This window comes from Spodoptera frugiperda, chromosome 26, assembly GCF_023101765.2.
Source record: "Spodoptera frugiperda isolate SF20-4 chromosome 26, AGI-APGP_CSIRO_Sfru_2.0, whole genome shotgun sequence".
Taxonomy (NCBI): domain Eukaryota; kingdom Metazoa; phylum Arthropoda; class Insecta; order Lepidoptera; family Noctuidae; genus Spodoptera; species Spodoptera frugiperda.
Genome location: NC_064237.1, coordinates 5,894,319 through 5,916,588, shown reverse-complemented (window position 1 = coordinate 5,916,588; position 22,270 = coordinate 5,894,319). Strand labels below are relative to the sequence as shown.

The 22,270-nt window shown below is 34.1% G+C and overlaps 1 protein-coding gene across 5 annotated transcripts in view; it reads right to left on the bottom strand.

Moving 5' to 3' along the window:
- LOC118264103 (muscle M-line assembly protein unc-89) overlaps positions 1-22,270 on the bottom strand; it is a 186,548-nt gene that overhangs the window by 35,980 nt on the left and 128,298 nt on the right. For 3 of the 5 annotated variants that reach the window (XM_050705043.1, XM_050705044.1, XM_050705046.1), the window contains exons 1-2: positions 8,632-8,798; positions 8,226-8,469 (exon numbers count right to left, since the gene is read on the bottom strand). In XM_050705043.1, coding sequence (XP_050561000.1) covers positions 8,226-8,270 — 45 coding nt within the window. In that variant the 5' untranslated portion in view covers positions 8,271-8,469; positions 8,632-8,798. Of the gene's footprint in view, positions 1-8,225; positions 8,470-8,631; positions 8,799-22,270 lie in introns of those variants that run through there. The other 2 variants (XM_050705042.1, XM_050705045.1) reach the window with 1 other exon arrangement.

Sequence of the window (22,270 nt, the reverse complement as noted above, 5' to 3'; positions counted from 1 at the left end):
CAAATTACGGATCTGTAAGGTCACCTGACAAACACATTAGTGACCTCTCTCGAAGAAATATGAGTTTTGTAGATTGGGCGACCTTCTAGTGGATATGAAAGGAAGAAATATCGAGAAAAAGAAAATAATCAAATATCAAAAATAAAGTTTTATGGACACGGTCAGCCAAATATAAGTTACGAACAAAACAATACTTCCATGAAGTCAGCAGCCTCAAAATATAAATGACACGTGAATTCCATTCACAGAGATTGATATAGAGTTGCGAGAAATTCGCGAAACAAAAAGGAACAAGAATCAGAGTTTGTTATTTTTTACATTAGCGTGGGTATAATGAGGTTGAATAAAGCATTTTGTTCCGGAAAACTGGTAAAAGATTGGAGCTAGCCGTGGCCAGTTAAACTTCATAATACCATCATTATACATAATATTTCGAAGTAAATTACACGCGATATACAGGACACGGTAAGTGGGACCGTCTGTGTGTCCTCGTGGGACAGTGCCGGCCCATTCTTATTCAAATAAGTGGGGGCAGCGATTTACCCCCGGGAACCGTGACATTGCAGCGGTTTCCGCAACCCCGCTATACAAATGTTTGAGCTGAATAATAGTAATAAGGCAGGATAGACTAGCTTTGTATTAATGCCTGTGGTACGACTGTTTAAACTTTTAAAGAGACTTTTTGATGTACAAACGTCTGGTATCATTACGAATTTTAGGAAGTAATTTGGATTATAAAAACTAAACACGCTCAGTATTTTAAAACCTAATGATGGTAATTTCAAAATATGCATCATTGAATTTCATCAAGCATTTTTTGTTGAACCCGGATATCACAACTTATGTGGACGCAAAAACTTTTCTCATTTCATTGTTTGTTCCATTAGCAAAGGCAATAATAGAGACTTTGCACATGCAAATACTTTTACCTACTTTTCCAACCAGCTGTCACATTCACGTGTACTTGCTAATTTTAAAACAAACTTTGCAGAGACTCGGGAACGTACTAATATGCTGCGTATGAATTATACAATGTTTATATTTTGGTCATAACATACAGGAAATATACCCCGTTGTCTGTTGTATAACTGAGCATGCTGCGACCAATTCTCACTAAATTATCACATCACGAACAAGAAAGGAAATAACGCTAATAATTAATATAAAGATGGTTCATAAAAACAAATGAAGCTATTACGGCACCCATTGTGCTCCATATTACATTATCCTCGAAGGGAGAGGGTTCCATACGGAGATCCTTTCATTGACCGGGGAAATCACGCAATACATGAGAACCTAGCTACGAACAAACAGACATGGAGTAACGACGAAAATTTACATCGGCCCGGTTTAATGTCGCGGGGCAATCTCATTCTGGGGAGGAAACGGGGCAACTCTCGACCACTGAACCCAGATCCCGGTAACTGTTATACAAAATACCTGATGAGGCTCACGCAATGATGGTTGCCCATGATCAGTTACGATGATACTCGCGATATGGCTACAAAGACAAATGCGTATCTCGAAAGCGGTTTCTGTCCTTATAACTGCAAGGAGTAAGTTTTTCTTGTAACTCTTTACAATTTTCTGCGGACTGTAAATTGTGTATTATATTTTTACGACATTTTTTGTGTGACTATAAACATGAACGGTTTGTTATACGCAACGCGTAATAAGAATATTATAAACGTATTTACATTCAAAGTTAGCAGTTTTACTCTTGACTTAACTTGTAATAAAATTCACGACCAATTTCAGTTTTTAAAGTAATGTTTAATATTTTACTTTAAGCAATGATATTTTATCTTTAATAAATATTATTATTTTTGTTATAACAGAGACGATTCTGCGAACTTTTATTTTTACTACCTACCATCCTATCTTTATAACTGAAATTCTTTTATTTCCTCTAAACAATATTTTTGATGTTATGCCATAAAGAAAATTGAAGTCATAAAGTCTTGTTCTGTTAAAACAAAGGCTAGCTTCTGTGGACAAAAGTACTCTCTCACTAAAGATCTACGCATTTTCAGCTTAGTAGAAATTATCAAATATGAAAGACTGGGCTGTAAAACATTAAATAACCTCCAAGTTCAACATTATTCTTAGCGTAAATTAACTACGAAAAGCGTTTTCACGAAAATCACACCTAAATCACCTATTTTCCTTAGTCATTATCCTAATTATTTAAGAGGCTTTCCACTCTATGAAGCATAAATATCTTAAGTTACGTCTATTTTCGGTGGAGTTTTTATAACAAAATGCCACTCAGTGAAGTGATTCAAAGCCACGTAATTGTGCTGTTGAGGCAAAAAGTCCTAATTCTCCCCTCGCAATTCTATTTAGGTGACAACGAAGTAAAAACTGGGAAATTTATAACAGTCACGTAAGTGTGATGTTGGTACATTTTTTTAATTAAAATGTGCTTTGATTTTTTTTCGTTTCGTTGTTTCATTCCCATTCTGTGGGCGCCCGTTGGCTTTTTAGTTTTTAAAAGCATGAATTATAATCTCGTTTATTTCAGCGTTGTTCGGCTATATACTGCCTGTTGCTCGACATTTAATTATTATGTCACGACCAAATGAATTCGTGTTACTTTCACACCATATTTTTAGCGTAGGTGACGTAGAATATTAATCATAAAGTACGAGCTTGACACCAGCTTATATTTAAGGTTTCATGAATCTTAGGAATAAAATGAACTGCCTGAACAATCTGATTTCTGTCTACGCTAACATTATTAATATTCGTGATTTACATTAAATAAATTATGACTTACATAGTCATATCTATGTGAAGAGGTATTTTTACGTAAAATGATTATCTTCATGCATGTATGTGTGAGTAAATACCAACAGACTTTTTGAACAAATAAATACCTAATTTGCAATTAAGTTTTTTTAAGCCGATTTGTTCAGAGCTCGTAATATCTAACAAAAACAAAACATGTAATATCAAAAACTTTTACTGAATCCAAAAGTGAGATACGTAACGTAAAAAAGAAACATTGGCAGAAGCTATAATGACTTGAGATTAATAAGTAAAAGTTTTTCGATTTCGAAATGTTGTTTTATGAACAAATTTCACCGACATTCTTTTAGATACAGAAATAAAAATATTATAAGATTAAATCCAGGAAGTCTAGAGTCTAGACGTTCTCAGTAATGGTATTAAAGAACTTGCAATCACATAAAAATATGCTTGCAATCTTCACCTTCCATGTTTCAAATTAGTTTTAGTTCGATAGTCCTTGCATTTGCTTAGAATTTTTCTACAAAATAGGTTGCTAGACTATTTGTGTTTACTATATTATTATGCGTTACTAGCATACGGTAACGCGGATCTATGCGAGATACAATGTTTTTTCTATTGATGTCTTATATACAAGAGGTTAAGTATGCTTTGTAAAGGTTTATTAAATCAGTGCCTGTCTAATTTTATCCTGTTATTTGCGTTCAACATGACAAATACAAACGTGCCATATCTTCCCTATCGCCCCCTATTAAATAATTTAATTCTAAGTTGCATCGATTTAATACATAACATATTTATATAAATCTAGAACAGCGGAATTGACATGAGTCATAAATAATGAAAAAAAGTATTGATCTACAAACCATAAAATCAAAATTACATAACGAGACATTTCAATGACATTAAAACTACATATTACGAATATCAACAAAATGTTATATAAACAAAAAATAATTATAAATTCACCGTTCATTACAAAATATTGCATCTCTGACCTGAATTTGCTATTTAAAAATAATTTTAATAAGATATAAGATGGATTATTAAAATGATTTAATAAACGAGATAGCAGTTATTAAATTCCGCGAACGTTGAGCGCACAGATGTAATAAGAGAAACGGGTTTTATTCGTGTCGAGTTTATTTTTTTTAATTTTATTTAGTTTCCTCTTATTTGTTATCATCGAAGTATTGACAGTTAACAAGATACTCGATGTAAAAGTTGGATCGAACATTAATTAAATCAATTGGAGTCATTAACCAATTTTATTAATTCTTCTATCTCTTCTTTGTTTCATACTGTTTGGAGTTAGAAATTAATTTAATTGAATTAACATCATCTATTATGTACAGCTTTAGTAGAAATGTATTATATTCTCATTCTTTATAAACTTAGCCTTCAATATCTTTAACCGACTTCCCAAAAAGGAGGAGGTTCTCAATTCGGTCAATATGTTATTTTTACATTATAAGAAATGCTTTGCGAACTCTAAATGTTTAATGACAATTTAAAAATAGTATAGTAAGATCCATATTAATTTTTCCAATATGTCGGATATAAATATACCTACTAGAAAATACTAAATAGGTATAAGTATGAGGAGAATTACGATGTCCAGTTTGCGACCAATTCACCAACAATACAGTCAAAAGCTTTGTGCAATTACATATTCATTAACGCCTTTATGACAGACGATAAAGACGATATAATTCGAGTCATGCTTGTGAGATATCCAACGTTTATATACACAATAGCTGTTGATTTCTAAATAAATAACCAGACACTAAACTTTCTACATAATTGTTAATAGTTATTCAAATAAACGACGACGTATTCAAGTCAATCAACACGTTATTTATTGCTTTTCAAAAAAGATTTATGTTATAAGTATACATTTTTTGAATTGCAAATTTTATTTATTAATTCCAGTTTCCTAATGAAGATCTAGAAAATATTAATGAGGTCTAAAATTTATAGGCTTCTTGTAAATTTCTAGAGGAATGAATATAAATCAGGGGCCTGTGTCCGTTGATTGATTATGTAAGTTAGTTTTAACATGCTTTCTCCAGATGTCTTTTTTTAAGGCGGTATATCATTCAATGACTTCTCCCGCCTTGGGCGAGAGGAGAGGTAGTAGTCAGACTCTTTATTATAATAAATTTTTTTTACATTTGATGGTTTATGACATATTTAAATTGGGGAATTAATTGTATTTTTTTTTAAATATGGTTGTGATACTTTTATGTTAATTGTTGTATGTATGTATATTGTTATTGAATTGAATAAATGAAAAAATGAAAAAATGAAATCTTACTGATTAAAAACAACCTCGTTCCTACAACCTTTTTTCGAGCGGGTAACAGATCAGTTCTCCAGATGCCTAAGCATACTTCCAAGTGTAATCCACTTAAATATATTAATCCGCTAGTTACGTTAATATATCAGTTGGTTTCGAGTCTATAGCCCGTTAATATTTTTATCGACCCGTTAATTACACAAGTAATTAAGTTCTGTCAATAAAGTCTAATAAGCTGTATAAAATAAAGTCATTATAAAGTAACTACTACTAAGTATTGGGTTTGATTAGCTTTCAGTTAATTGACTAACTCAATCATAAGTTGTGATTAAAGTTTAAGTAGAAGTTGATTGTCATATCATAACTGGCATAAATATTGTTATTGACTTACTTAATGATATAGAATATAAATCTATACATATAATAAAATCGTAGAAAAGTGCTGTCTGTACATTGAAAATAAAAATAAAAAAAATAGCAGGGGTTATTGTTATGTCGATGTCGAACTCAAAAATGTAATTAACTTTTTTTTTGTCTGTTTGTCTGTTTGTCTGTTTGTCTGTTTGTCTGTTTGTCTGTTTGTCTGTTTGTCTGTTCGTCTGTGCGCGCTAATCTCAGAAACGGCTGATCCGAGTTGGATGCGGTTTTCACGAATATATTGTGGGATGCTTAAATTTACATTTAGTGTTTGTTTCATGTCAATCGGTTCATAAATAAAAAAGTTATGTCAAATTAAAGAATCACGTCGAACATTCTATGCTTATACCATTAATCTCCGCAACTATTTGACGGATTTGGTTGAAATTTGGTACAGATATAGTTTAGAAAAATAGAAAGGACATAGATATATTTTTATTTCAAAAATCAAAAAATAAAAATAAGAAATAAATTATTTATAAATAATTCTATGTCGATCGTTACACGACTTCGGTTCATGTTATTGTTTTAATTTATCGAAAAAAAGTAAATAAATAGTAAAAAGGTATGAAAAAAATAATATCAATATAATAAAACATTTAGTACAAAGAAAATGCTCTAACGGAGTATAGATTATGTCGATCGTTACACGACTTCGGTTCATGTTATTGTTTTAATTCATCGAAAAAAAGTAAATAAATAGTAAAAAGGTATGAAAAAAATAATATCAATATAATTAAACTTTTAGTACAAAGAAAATGCCCGAACGGAGTATAAATAAATAATCCAAGTTGTCTTTATCCTCGATAGATGGTATCGGCCGAGCGCTTCGGTACTATCGTAGAAAAAGTGTATTATCAGTCGTATGATTATTTGTCTGTAGTGGTCCTGCTGTTTCGTATATTCTAAATTGGTTTCGTTGTATTTGTCAATTAATAAGTTTATTTGTTGGGTTTTCCTGGTTTTTTGGTTAAACTATTTAACGTAGGTTTAGTTTGATATCGATTATTAGTAGTTACTGTAGTTAGTTTTTTTAATAAAATTGTAAGTCTAATTTTTTTTTTAATTAGATTAGATTTAAGTCGTTTCTTTTAAATTATTTAGTTTAAGCTTGGTTATTATAGCATAGAGGATAGGTTGTAATATAGTTTCTTTTTTAATTGTTATAAATTCGTAATTCGTAGCTTTCTTTAGTTTTAAGTTAGTTTAAGTCCGTTTTTAAACTATTTTTTCAATGCCCTAAGTGAGTATACATCTATTAAATTCAAACGCAGAGCTCATTATGTTGATTTTTGAAGAGTTCCCTGGAATATCTTCCACATCTCATTTTTGAAGAGATCCCGCGAGATCGGGAACTATGTGGTTAAAACCAAAAATTTGCCGGAAGTCACTATTCCACGCGAACGAAGTCGCGGGCAAAAGCTAGTAAGTAAATATAAACTAAACAAGTTTGTCACGACAAAATGTAAGTTAATCGTATTTATGTAAACATAGAAAATGTTCACATAATTATAGTTATCACTATGTAATTCTGGTTTTTAATTAATTCATAGTTTTCGAAAATAATGTTAAAATAGTTACTAAAAATTGTCTATGGGTTATGGTTTACGTTTCTTCATATTTTTTTATTATGATTGTATTGGTAACACTGTGGCGTAGCGCAAAATGTTGAGCGTTGCAAAATATAATTGTTGTAAAAAATGATAAAGTCAATATCTCAAGTAAAACGTGTGAAATTCTAAACCTGTTAGTTTTTAATTTAAATAACAAGCTTTATTATAATAGCAATCTATTTAGCAGCAATCTATTTATTTGTTTATTCTATCTAGCAGACACTAGGTATTTTAATAAAAAGACAACGAAAAAACCCAATCAAAACAAGCAACTGGATCGAATAACCTTTTTTCTCTCGCATCGTAATTTATTTATTTAACGGTCAGACGCCACAATATTAATCTGAGATCCTATAAAACGGTATTGACGCCCACGATTTTCATCAAACGAAAAATCTAATAGGAATCCTGTCACATTAACATATCTTTTGCCCAAAACTGGTGCTATAAAAACTTTTATTCAGCGTCGAAACGAAAGTCGGCGGTCGACATGTGTATCTATCTAAGGAATGCTATAAATATACATATTTATACAATAAAGAGTGATAGAGAAATCGAGACGGAACCCAAGTCGCTTGTGACTTTTGACCTTGACATTTAGACAGGTACAGGTGCTTGAGTCCTAGTCAATGAAATTATCGCTGTATTTTTTTTTTAGTAATTACAAGATGGCTACTCTTATTATGATTTAAATTTAGAACACTATGTATAATCAACCGGTTCTCGCAAAAAGAGGTTTTAGTTTTATTAAAAAATATTGCGTAATTTTAGTTCTACAGTAATAAAATCTCTCAGTTTTTATTACAATAAATTAGTTAGGAATTCGTTGTTATTTGCAAACCAGGTTTTTGGTAAGAGAAGCTTGAAATCATGAAACCAAAATCAACAAGAGCCCTCATCCATTTTGTTTATGGTAAACATCTAATGCAAACTTTATAAACTTAGGTAAAGGTTCCCTGAATCCATTTACATTATTTTGTCTGAACTTGACATCATGAAAGAATATCTAGTGGCTCTAAAATTGAATTAATTTGTGAAATAAAATAAAGTAAGAACCACTTCAAAACTTTTAGTGCTTTCAAATTGGCTTAAAGTTCATTTAAATATTTACTCAATATTTTAAGATGGATTATTATTATTCTTACCTTGTAAATGCCATCGACAAGTTTTGTCAACTCCTCCGTCTCCATGGCGAAAGATTTTCAATAATCTAATTCCGCAAACAATTATGACTACACGAGAAACTTCATCGGGATAACAACAACGTACGAACAAAGTTCAATTTTAACACTGTACACACAAAATTCACATTTCAATGTACACCCGCGACGGTCTACTCCCTTTCGGTTGTCGAATCACTCAAGCAAACAAATTCACTTTCGAACACATCTGAAACAAAAAAAAAGCAATAATTAGTAAAATGTATTTAAAAAAAATAGACAATAAGTCTCCTATTAAAATTTGATTCTAATTTCAAATTACTGACACATAATTAAAAAAAAGTAATGTCAAAAAGTTATAAGACTACGGTATGTTGTTTTTTGTATGCACCTGTCCGAGCTAAGTAGAGGTGTAGAGGCGAGGCGTGCGTCGTACTCGAGGCTCGCCAGTAGAGTCACCTATCGCCTTCACTGGTAGGTATCTTACGAATGCCGATATTTAGAAACACGAAGTAAACGGACTGGTAGTAAGATCAGTACGGGCCCGATGTCTAAACCTCTCGCTATGTTTACCGTAACGCAGCTAGTTTAGAAACTACGTACATTTGTTGGGTCATTTCGAAATGCTTAGTTCAATGATCTTTCAATGTTGTTTATCATACGTGTTGTGTTAATCTTACCTACATATTACCTCCCATTTAGAGATTACGATTCAGATAAAGTACGTAATATGTCTACTAAGTAATAATCGTAATTATTTAGATATATCTTTGATTTCGTAATGAAAATAAATAACCTAGACGTCGAGATATGTGAGTAAGATCGTGACAAAAAATGTTAATGGTAACTGTTATGAAATGTTCTCAATGGCAGCGTAATAAATGCTTGCATGCAACTTACATTGAGTTACTCACTCGTACGTAATAATATGAATACAATAGACAACATTGGCAACTTTCATTTTTGATCACACCCACAGCTACCAAAAATATTCAGTTCCGTTCCTAAATGCATATAAAGCGACCAGTTTTCATCAATAGGCGTACCCGCGAACTTTTACTTTCAAGATTTATCCGGATTTTATGCAGATACAATTATTATAAGCGTTGTCAAAATGTCAAAGCAAACGAAAGATTTTGATAAGATTAACATAATTGCGCAACGTGAGAGCTTATGCATGCTGCCGGTAATCGCATGCAAGAGCCGTCTCGTCTCCGCGCTCAGATCATTTAATTAAATATCATGTTATTGAAAACTAGCTAACCACCTCAAATGCCTCAATAGCTGTTAGCTCAGTCTTCAAACCTGCTTTTCGTTTGTTTAGAACCAACATTCCATTCAGTTATTTTGCGTTTGACCTCTTTGATCCTTTAGTTTATTGCGTTTTGCCGGTACATTCCAACACATGATACTTAAAATATTGGATACAAGTAACTTAACTCGGTGCATAAACTCCGCGTACATAGTCAAACTTAATTTGCATGTCTGACGAAATCCTAATCAGTTTGCGCTTTAACTTGGCAGATGTGCGCGACATTGAGAGAAAGAATATTTTTATTCCGCGTCTTCGCAAGCAAGCAAGCGAGCTGCTAAGGAAAAAAGGTCTCGAACTATGTGAAAGTTTTTTTCGCGTCACATGCCGAGGGAAAATATAAAACACAATTTCTGAGCGGATCCGTAACTTCATTTTGAACAAGAGAGATTTGCGCCCGCCCTCGCACTCCGCCACCCTTGCATATGCAACCGGGGAAACTGCGAGCTTACCACTTTTCTTTCTTTTCCCGTATCCCTGAGGCGCGACGGAGCATGTGTGCACCGGGCGCTTATTTCACTTGGAACTTGTTTAGTCCGGATTGGACTTGTTGTATCCGGATTTGGGAGTTAGAAACCTCGTAAGTAAGGACGCAACACTCTGTACGAAATCAGTTAAGATCCCTAAAGTCGGTCCTACTTTTAGATTTGCGAAGATTAGGTGTAGTTGTAGAGTAAACTGTAAGTCGTATTTGTAAGTTTTAAAGGAAACCTTTAGAGGAATAATGTGATTGCGATATATTCTGGTGCCAAGACAAGTGTGGGGGTATGTCGCGGGGTGGTGTGCAGTCGAGTTAGCACAAATGGTTCGCAGGCGACGACGACGATGGTCGCGTTCTGCTGACGAACCTTGTTATCGTGAATATAATGTGGAACTGCACGCTGCAGCTGAATATTCATGTTCGTATTCTTGTCTGGGTTTACAGAACTTGTAGACATTGAATTTCTTGTATTACAAGTGACATGTTTGAACTGAGACAGTTTTGCCAGTCCCGGAGGATATTGCAATTCAATTAGACGTGCTTCCAACGAAAGCTGGGCGAGTTAGACTGTTGTTTGTTGGCATTGCTCGTACATAAATATATTTACACCTGATCCGTTTCACAGGATGTTTGAAAGTTAACTTAATTACGCTTTTAGATATTATCAAGCCCTTTGAATAATACATGTTTTTTGTATCCTGCACAAAGTTGCGACACCCGCTAGAAATTGAATAAATGAATAAATTAACAAATCGTTTTTTGCTAAGTTTGTACGTGTGACAAGTGAAACACGATATCATCTGACATCAGCAATTTTTGTTTAATAACTAAAACCAAATACTTAGTCATTAATTATTGGCATTGTTTGTCGTCATAGCTCGGCTCAATCAGATTTCGGAGAGGTAATATCTGTGTCCGAGTAACATGATAGTGTATGAAATCATTCGTCTGTCAAGCACACATGTGCACCAAGTAATGAGATTCCCATTCACTCCTGGGAAATTTCCCATAATGTGCCGTGCGTTTGACGTTGGACTGACACGACTCGTTCGTTCAATCATTCACGACCTTTGTCTACGGACGAATTATTGTTAAGTGGATAATTAAATAGTACAGGGCGAATCACTTTTTTATATAGCTCGGAATTACATAAGCATACACCTATGTATATAATATATGCGTGTTTATTAAAAAAATCGGAAATATTTAAATGCAAGCCTGTCAAGTAATTTTAACTTTTAGTGTTTTAGTGGTTACTTCATATCCTTTTTAGTTAGGTAGATATGCTTGTTAACATTTCAATTATTGTTCCGATATCTAACTATGATTGGTTCTAATTATAATAACGCACATCCTTTTAACTATCAATGATATCTATAATTAAGATATTATGAAGGTAATGAATTTACTTGTAGGCTTTTTTTGAGGGGGCTAAATCATCCAAGGACTTTTCCTGCCTTGTGCGAGGCGAGAGGGTGGACTCTTACTGAATAAAAACGTTCCTACTCCTGATTTTCGAACCCGCTAGGCAGTCCGCAGCCTACTTTTAGGCTGCTATAACATCCTAAATGGATGTTGGTTGTGTAGTTTGCTTAAATTATCAAAGTTAACTTTAGTATGAAGACTATTATTTAGCAGCATTTTTATTATTCCGCTTTCTTTCTACCACTCAATTTATTGTTATAAAATATGACATACTATGCACATTGCATAATCAGATTCTTTAACACAATCTTACATAATTTATGGACATGCTTTATCTACGAAACGAAATGTTATAATAAATCTACTATTTTATCGATTAGCTAATTTGTAAAAAAGATGGAATGAAATATAAAATGGTTTTCAAGCAAATACGTCATTTCTAAATTCTACGTATAAAATGTACTAAGAAGTGACGTCACGCTATATTTCAAATCGATATATCTACGAAAGTATTTGTTTCCGTGAGAAAATAAAAATACGTGTCTAATATTTTAAAACAATTTATAAGACAGACATTAAAATAAAATTTAGACATTTACCCTATTTCATATTCAATACTACAAATCTTACAAATAATCCAAAGAATCTCCATCTCAATACTTACTCAGTGAAAGTGAAGTAATGGCTACATCAGGTGTTCATACAACGGCGATGAATCACGATCTATGTTCTGTTATGGCATTTAACTGGCGTTAAATATCTCATAAACTATGACATACGCTTTTATATACGGTTTAACACTTTATTATAGTTCGCGGTCCCAACTTATGATGTAGTAAAAGTTGAGGTGAAGTTATTTAATGTGCATTCTAGCGGAACACGTTTACTTTGTCATAAAGCTGAGAGTGAGACAGATTGATGTTTAAGTTGCTTATTGTGTTGTGTAAGATTGGTGTTTTACCGTGATTTTTAGTCAAAATATTTAGTATTTTGAAGTGATTTAGTATATTTTTTATGGTATAAGTTGGTAAACGAGCAGACTGAAACACCAGAGGCGTTACAAGTGCGTGGCAGCCTTTTGGGTGTTAAGAATTTATGGGTTGTTAGGGAATCGGGGATTGGGCAGATTAGGAAGGGGGTAATTGGGTCTCAGATGACCTCACTCATACACCGCAGGCATTGTTTCACGTCTATGCTAATTGGCACATTTCCTATTACATGTTGGACTCATAATAAAACTGTTGAAAATTTATTATTTCTTTCTAAACGTAGACTCTATCTATCAATTTAATTAAATCTTGACATTAAGTTATATCTTTTCCTGACTCTTAGTTTCTGTATTTAGGGAAAAAATTGCCGTCAATTTTCACATAGACCCTGCAGGACTATTCGTAACAACTATGAACATTCTTCATTTAACGACTGGGTCTAATAGTTTTACGTGCTCTCTGAGCACGCCTGTGGAACATTGCCAACTTGTTTGGTACCAGTAGCTTTATAGGCAGTCTTAGTCCGCTATAAAAATTCGGCTAAAATGTCGGTAACAGTTTTTGGACTCCACCTACCAAAAAGCTTTAAACTTTTTTATTGGAAATCAATACAAGACTCACCAATTAGGGAAAATGATTCAAAATTATGTCTATTCGTGCGAGTATCTATATGTGCCTATAGTAAAGTTCTCAACTCCTTAACAAGGTACCGTTTCTGAATACCAGCCCAGAACCAATCAGCAAACTTGGCGACATTCAATACATTATTAATCAACACGTTCCTAGAATGTGTGGCAAAAGTCTAGAACTTGGAACATTGGTAGGGACGGCGCTACTGTTTTATAATACAAACGGGTGAATAGCACCGTGTGCGGTAGCCCTACCCACTAGCGAGCCGAGTGCGTTTGACAACTCGCTATATTGAATAATATTCCAGTATAATAACTAAAGTTCATACGTTAAACGTTATTTGAACGCTGCAATGGGGTGTATGGGATACGTCATGGCCACGCCGGTAATATTGTTATACTCGCTATTCATTTTGCGAAACAGGATTTTTCCTTTTTAATTCAGATTATTTTTATATCTATCAGGTAAGTTATAGCGAAGTTAAATCGGGAGTTTTATTAGTCATGAACCCAATCGGAGTAAAAAGATATGGAGTAATAATGAAAAACCATATTCTACAAAGAAAGACGACACACCCATTAAACTAAGATTAAACGATGCCATTCCAAGGGCAAGATAAATTGAAAAAGATCGAGCCCAAGTTACAAGTTACAGGGATCAATCACTTCGAACAGGAGACGTTAAATACTCTTGTCTAATCGAGACTTTACGGAACGAAGCCGCGAATAAATCTACTTAATTAAATCCAATTAATACTTCGACGAATTAGCGTCGCTGCTCATTGTTGCGTATCTGTCAGTTCGGCACAGCGTAAAAATAGTATTTAGGCGTACGCGATCATTGATTAGCATCGGTCACTACACACAAACGTAAAATGTTTGCATCGTCACTTTAGTGAGCAGCTGACTTTAATTGGCAGCACAAGTAAAATTAGATACGAAAATTCAATAATAACACGTCGAATGTAATTAAAATAAAAGTTTGTTTTGTTGTCTCCCTTGTTTTCGCTTTCTGTCAACTTTCGTTTGCTGAACAATTAAACATTTTCTTTTTGTGAGAGTGAATGATAAATTCTTTTATATATTTTGTGTATTTATTTTTCCGCGTTCTATTGTAGTATTGTACAGAATCATAGTCCTTACAATATTGAGCGCTACCTATTATTCAATGTTACGACAAAACATGTCATTGTGTTTGACTCAGTAGTCAATACTTGTCTATTTCTAAGCAAATAAACAACCTAAACCGCTGTTATTTACTTCAGTATTTGAATATATTTTCGTACTTAAAGTTGTTTAGTATTATTTGAAAAATGTCTGCTCGGCGTTGACACAGGTAAGTATTTATCATAAGAATCCCACAATTACGTAAGCTCCACAATTCGGAACATTCTTCATTACTTTATATTGAATTTAAGGTCTGAATATTGGAAAAATGTTCACATTCATTTCGTGGTTTGGAAAATGGAATTTTGGCGTTTATACGCAATAGAGCCCAAAGCGGCAGATCGAGAAAAGCATGTATAAACATTTTTTACATGAGGCCAGGGTTAATCCTGTTCGGCGGCACATCGCCCCTCGATGCGATGCGATTGTTCAATTGGCGAGAAATTGCGACGCGACTAAGCTTGCGGAAAATTGGCGATATCGTTAATATTCACCCGAAACCGGCGGTTCACGTGGCGACTACAAATAACGAGCCGACAGCCCCCATAGATTTATGCTCTGTCGTTTTAAGTGATATATAGGTCTCAACCCGCCCGGCCCGTCGATCTGCTATCCGAAGAATATCTCAAGTAACTGTTTACCTCCGCCATCCGTCTCTATACATCCTCGGTTCACGAACTTCAGGACAACTATCGAAAAATAACGTAGCCTGCAACTGGGTTTGGTTGCGCCCGCGTTAATAAAGCGGTAACGTAATCGAAAGGCTATTTCGACGCCGGTGTCGGTTAAAAGAAATATTGCAGGCATTCAGGTGGGGTCCATAAAATATACGATATCTTGACAGCGCCCGAAGAGTCCCAGGTAAGTCTAAGTAACTTTTTCCGGGGCGTTAAGCCGTTCGCCTGAGGAAATTGGTGACAAAAATATTCCGGTCATGTAGGAGCCCCTTGTTAGCGCGCCCCAAAAATACAAGAAAATTCCCCCTTCCTGACATGGCTTGTTTCCTAAGATGACGCGGTTGGTCTCTAAGTTTTTATGACGAAGGTAGAAATTGCTAAAGCCTTAAATTTTATGTGGATAGATGCAGCTGCGTGCGTACGGTATCTTTATACCCTCATGAAAGTATGTAATGTTTACTTAAGACGCGGTCGCAACGACACCGGCGTGTATAACACTTTCAACATTTTACGCTTGTTAACTCATCTTCGAATATCGGGGAGATTGAGCGACGTTTAAATAGCTTAAATGTCAATAGCGCACGCTACACTCAGTTGAGAATGAAATAAAATTGTAAACGTACTGTTTTAAAAAAAAATGGAAAAAGTTCGTTACTTTAGTTGGATAACCCAATTCAGTGTAAGCCGAGCATACATGCGATGGGAGGTCGCAGGGAAAAGCTTTAATGTAATTGCCTCTCTTTTAGAAAAAAGTTTGTCAACGATTTTTCACAAACATGAAAACGTCGGTTATAACGCATGTGCGGATCAGCTTCACAGTATTCGGCTTTATAGCTGTTATAATAAAGTGTTTTTTATGTTTCTTTATCTTTCTCTGGGCTCCTGTAACGAATGTTTATTGCTTGGTATCGCACACGCGTCAGCGGATTCCCAAAAAAATATAAAGCGCGAAATACGAGTGTACTGACCCTGTGTAAACACATGTTCCATGAGCGTCTGTACTTCGCTTTTAGCTGCGAGTATGATATAAACCGCGTAAACTGACGTTAGGCACGCACCTCGAACGTTTAGCCGGTAACCTAGCAACATAGTTTTGTAGAATAACTTCTCAGTTCTCAATATGTATCCGTAATGGCTTACTTTATTGCAGGCTGCGATTTCTACGCCAATTACTTCTAGTTTCCCGTTATGTTGATAACTAAAACGCGAGTATCGCCGGCGGCTGGGACATTGCATTAATCTGCGCCGTAGAATAAGGGCTACCTATTACTTTTTATAGCTGAGCGATCTTTATTCCACCCTGCGTCTTTACTGGATTGAGAGGGATTGCATGTCTGTCTGTAATGCCGTTTGTAGAAGAGAATGAGAGTAAAGGAATGTTAGTTTTATAGGAGGTACAATACCAACATGGAACAAAGAAGTGTAAAACGGAAGCAATAAATATTGGCCACAAAGACTCACTAAGCTCACAAAAGAGAAATGTATCACGGAAAATCAAGAGTATCAGGCTAGTTAATTGCGCGCAAAACTTGTTCGGAACTAGTTGAAGTTCGTGTTACTTCAGAGTATCATTGGGAAGAACGTTTTTCCTCATTAGGAGCCCGGCGGTAATAACAGTGCCTAACGAACGATGCACTGGCACAACAAAAAATCCAAGTACTAAGTAACTTACTAAGTACCTAATCGCAGCACTTTTCGACCAACTTTTTTGCTCCTTTCTATACTCAGTTGGAGTTCGAGATATCTCGTTTATTTTTTATTTGCTGGGACTTCCATTCGTTAATAAAGTTGCGTATTAACATATTTTTGTTGCTTACATTTTTGTTACTCGAAGTTATGTGAAAAAGCGTGTTGAGTTTGAGGATTATACGCTTTTGCTTGTGTCTATGTATGTACTTGTACATATATACGACAAGCTAAGAAATATGGCGACTATGTTTTAAGTGAAACCATAAATTCGTTCACTTCTTTCAGACAACCATCTATATATTTTTTATTACAAAAGCTTTATTCATACCGAAGAAAATACATAAAAAGTTTCACTTGACTATAACAAAAAATCTATTGGTTTCGGAAATATAAAAATGTTACAAACGATATAAAACTGATGAGGAAATTCAATCATAGTGAAACCGAATTATGCTACTGACGTTTTGTTTGGGGTTGATATTTATACGTGCGTTTAAAAATATTCAATTTATTTGCAACCAGTCACTGTAATAGGATTTACGAGCATTGCAATGATTAAACAATTTTGATTTGCTTTTAACTATTCAGGTATCATACTTGAAACGAAATAGTATGCTGCGGGTATGATTTATCGCTATGTTATTCCATTTTAGATTCATCTAGTTAAATACTAGTTAGTATATTCATTTATTTTATACGTGGGTGTAGTCTGATAATACTCGCAGTTATTTTATAAAATATCTTGTCGTTACTGTCTATAGATTTCTATCAGAACTTATAATAAAAACAGCTATTCTTAGAATACATTTCTGAGTAATCCCGTCCAAAATGACTTATGTACCATCTTGATAAAATTGGCTTTCCAAGAAACAAGAACATCTAAATAAAATAGCAGTAAAATGTATAAGAAATAAACCCAGCGAGGAGCACTTATGAAACCCATAAACAACTAAGGCCACCCATTAAATCAACACCAATAAACATTCATCAACAACCCACAAATTTGTGTGCGATCAAACCAATAAACGCCTATAATATGGTCACAATTGAGCCGTACAAAGGCGAACAAACGCGAGTATTTACCAGCCAGTTAAATACAACGTTTATATCCATTAAGGGTACTTCCGACACGTAACTGGTAATCATATTCCGGGCAGGCACAGCATAAATCATGGGAGGATAACCGGGGGGCAAAAAATAAGGCTGGACACGCACGCCCTAACCGCTGTTTATTGTAGGTTTTACATTCACTTTATTGTTCAACATATCTGATGTGGATTAAGGCGATGTTCCGTATTTTAGGGCCTGTTTTATTGTGTCAGCGGCCGACAAATAAGGGTCCATGTGTAGACTTACACGTAAGTCAAGCCAATGTCATAAACACTAATGTTCGCCGTAACTGCGAGTGCGCACTCCCCTCGATGTAAATTAAACAGCCCTACAAAACTTCGTTGTTATTTCTAAAAAACTCTTCACCTGAATATCTTACACCATTTTAATTAAATGCCTTATTCATTTTACCCAGATTTTAATAATGTAGTTACGTTTTTTATTTATTTTTTTCTCCTCTGAATTAAGCTGTTTTAAGCTTAGACGATGGACGGCTACTGGAAATTTACGAACCTTTAAGAATCGTAAATTTTGAGTAGCTAGTCGTTTTATATTTTGAATAAAGTTATACCATTTGCATAATTATTCGAGAGTAAAAATAAAATATGGAACGTAACTCTGTAAGCCGCTGTGGTACTTATTATTCTACGACAGTCGAATGTTATTTGTTTACTATAGTAAAATGTGATAAGCATACCTCTAGGGTTCTTTGAACTTGGTGACCTCCATTTTGAATACCACACATAGCTTCAAATTACTTGCTAACCGTAGTGAGTTAAATAAATTGACGTACAAAAATATACTGTTTATTCTGAAAACATAATTAACCTGAGGTTTCATATTTCCAACATTTAAGTAAATATTGTGTGCAAAACGAGAAAGCCATTTTGTTAACAGTCACCTACATATCGCGGTAATGAAATAAAAACTCGAACAAGGCACGTTATTTTTAGTTTTACCAATGTTTTTTAAATTTCAAGTTGAAACCTCGTAAAAATTCTGCGGTCGCATTTTAACCTTAAATAAAATTATTTCGAGTTTTACGAGCCCATTGTATTAGCTTACTTTTATCACCATTCTGCATATTTTTCATATACTCGAAGTCTTTTAAATGTAAATATTAATTTAACCGAGAAAGTATCATATTTTGTTTTAACGATTGTGTAGATTGAAGTAAAAGAAGTGCTTAAGTAACTATTTGGTCGAAATGAAAACTTTTAAGATTCCTTTGAATGGTCTGATGTAAACTACTTTATTTAAGAAATTCCTCGTTCCCAGATCTTTTCATTTACCTCGGCAAATTGATGTCAGAATTTGCGTTCCCCGTCTAATACCTGAGGCGAATAGTTTTACCTACAACATCGCAGATTGTTTATATTCTATTTTGCAAAAATGTGAATTTTTCAACTTAATCTTACGTTACTGAGAATCATATTACTTCGCTGAGAAATAAGAAGTTATTTTAGCATAACAAGCAATTGCTGTTTGAGTAAAGCAAATAGAAAGGCTGCGTACATATTATTTAGTCGTTAGTATGTTGTTACGCGAGCTAAAAGCATGGCTTTACGATACGGTGGAACTAAAAGCAAGATTGTGTTATCTGTCGGCGGAATAGTAATAGTCACTGTGTACATTAGGGTTGATTCGTAAGTAATAAAGTATCAACACAAGCAGTAGAATGTTATACAAGATGTAATTTTCTCATGATACGTAACCGTGGTCTTTAAGGCCACGTTCACATGACCATCTAAGTTGTAAATGCTCTTCCGTGACAATACGTCCATCCTATAATGTTTGCCTTCTATTTCCTATGTTTGGTTGAAAACAGGAATCGTTTGTTCAATTTAATACTTAACGCATGTAATAACAAAGTCTAAAATAGAGATTAGATACAACTTTTCTGAATGCTACAATTACCTTGTCTTTTCATTTTAATTTATATAGGGTGACTAGTAATTAGTGACCGATATTTAAACACGTGATTGTACTCATGATTACTAACAACTTTCCCAAAGAAACTTTTTTTGTATACTCATTACTTTTATTTTTATCACAATAACAATACAACATAATTACGCGCGCTTGCTTTCGTATGATCAGCTGTTAGCAGTAGGCGCTCGCGCCCGCGTTATTATCGGAAGACTAGTAGGTATTTTGGAACATTACGCTATTGTTGTTTTGTTATTGTGATAAAAAATAAAACTAAGAAGCATACAAAAAAGTTTCATTGGGAAAGTTGTTTGTAATCATAAGCACAATCACGTGTTTAAATATCGGTCACTAATTACCAGTCACCATATGTTTGTAAGAATAATAATAAAAATATCAACGGCTGAATTACCTATTCTCTTCATCTATTATGTACAGGGTCCCATTAAAATAACACTTATACCTATACTACTTACTGAACCTTTATTATACCTATTTAGATAGGTTCTGTACATTAAGTATTTATTTAATGGACACGATGGACTTAAGGTAACTACACATACACACGCAAAACCATGGTTGTTAAGTAAATATAAATGTGTGTGTATTTGTATACTTGTAGGGCAGTTATGTAAGAAGCCTGCGTATAGGCATCTGACACTCAATGGTTAAAGTTTTGATTGTTATTTTTAATGTTTTTAGTTTTAAATTCGTCAGTAAGTCTGCTTCGTTGGTCGAGCGGTTGCAAGTGCGACTGCCAGAAGGGTTCTCGGGTTCGATTCCCGGGCAAAGTAATGCTGGGCATTTTTCAGATTATCGAAAATTTGTGAGTAGTAAGTACTACGGAGTCTGAAATTGTGCCCAGTATATGCCAATAGGCTCACCCCCATTACATGCGACTTATAACTAACACAAATGGTGAAAAGTGCATTACGTGCCGTAATGTCCACCTCTGCCTACCCTTTCGGGGATAAAAGGCGTGCCGATAATAGTAAGTGATAGACATATTAAAGCATATACTGGAAGTCATTTTCTTACTTACTCTTAATAAACCACTAAAAGTAATAAAGAAAGCGAGTTCGCTATATCTAAGCTCTTTTGCCAACCTTTTTGCAAAACAAAACAGAGAGCGTTATTACATTAGCATCTTACTTATCTATTTTTATTTATATGCAAATAAATATGTTCTATTATGCAATTTGCCAACCATCCATTAATGTATTCAAATTCAGAAAGCGTATGTAAGTAATCATTAATTAATAGCTAGTTAGAACAAAGAAAAAAAGGATCGACGATTAAATACATACTATAACACATTACATTGCTGTTTCGACATGTTTCGAAATATTTTATTGCTCTACTAATGAAGAAATGTAACGCGAACGCTAATTATGTTTTTGCTCACCAAATAAAAGAGACGTTACTGCTTAACACATAAGTGTTATTTTGCAATAATAAATTGCATACATCATCATGGATTGATTTGTTAATTAGATCTGATAACGATATTTGTAATCTAGTTAGTTGTAATAATAAAATAATGGATATACATATGTAACACTTTTTTATATGATATTATACATATAGAAAGTTGCTTATTATATTCGGCACAATCTATCTGCCGCACTCTGAGACATTTAATGATTACTTTAACTATTCTTTCGTAGTGATTTTGTATTGAAATTTATGACTCTGAGTACGGCGGTAAGAGATCAAATCTGACGTTTGTCAGTCTATATGCCGCCATAAATTGTTATGAATGTTCTGCAGTCTCACACTATTATGGAAGTTCTTGAGATATTATTATATTTTCTAATTCAGTAATTACAAACTTTAACTAATTTTACTCAATATGACATACACATCGGTCATAAACAGCAACCGACCTTATTTACCTGTCACTACACGGAAGGGAAACAGAGTTGACTTCTTAAATTTTGCGGTTTACCTACATTAAATAACGTACCGTAACGTAAAAGTAACTGCTGTCACTTTTGTCTGTTAATTGACAGCCAGATTTTCAGGGATTAGATTGTCAGCTTTTTATTAAAATTTTGTCACATAGAACGCGAGCCTTCTATATCTCGCTTCTACCCTATCAATGAAGCCCATAATAGCAGTAACGCGTAAAAAGAGATTTGGGAACTTCCTATAGATTTATTAATGGGTAATTGCTTTACCATGATTTCCCTTGGGATAAAATGTTCACACTTTCACTGTTCACTGGCCTTGACTGATATATCAAAACCTTTATAGGTAGTAGGTATACGGGGCTCTGGCTCAAACCAGGAGAAGGAACAGGGTGGTTTTAGTCAGTAAGAGTCTGACACTCCCTCCTGCCTCACCCAAGGCGGGAGACATCATTGGATTTTCCCTCCCTCAAAAAATAGGTATACCAAACAAGAAAAAATAACATTTATCAGTTAAAATCTAACACTATAACTACTTACTATTCTAACACTATTTTATCTAACATAGTTTATTAAGAAAGTAGATATTTAAGCACACAAACCTACCTCTAAATCAACATCCACTCTTAATAAAGCAACCTAGTCACGGAAACTATGTGAACACTGAAACATCGGTACCAGTAACTCAGTAACGGTAGACACTAGACACAGA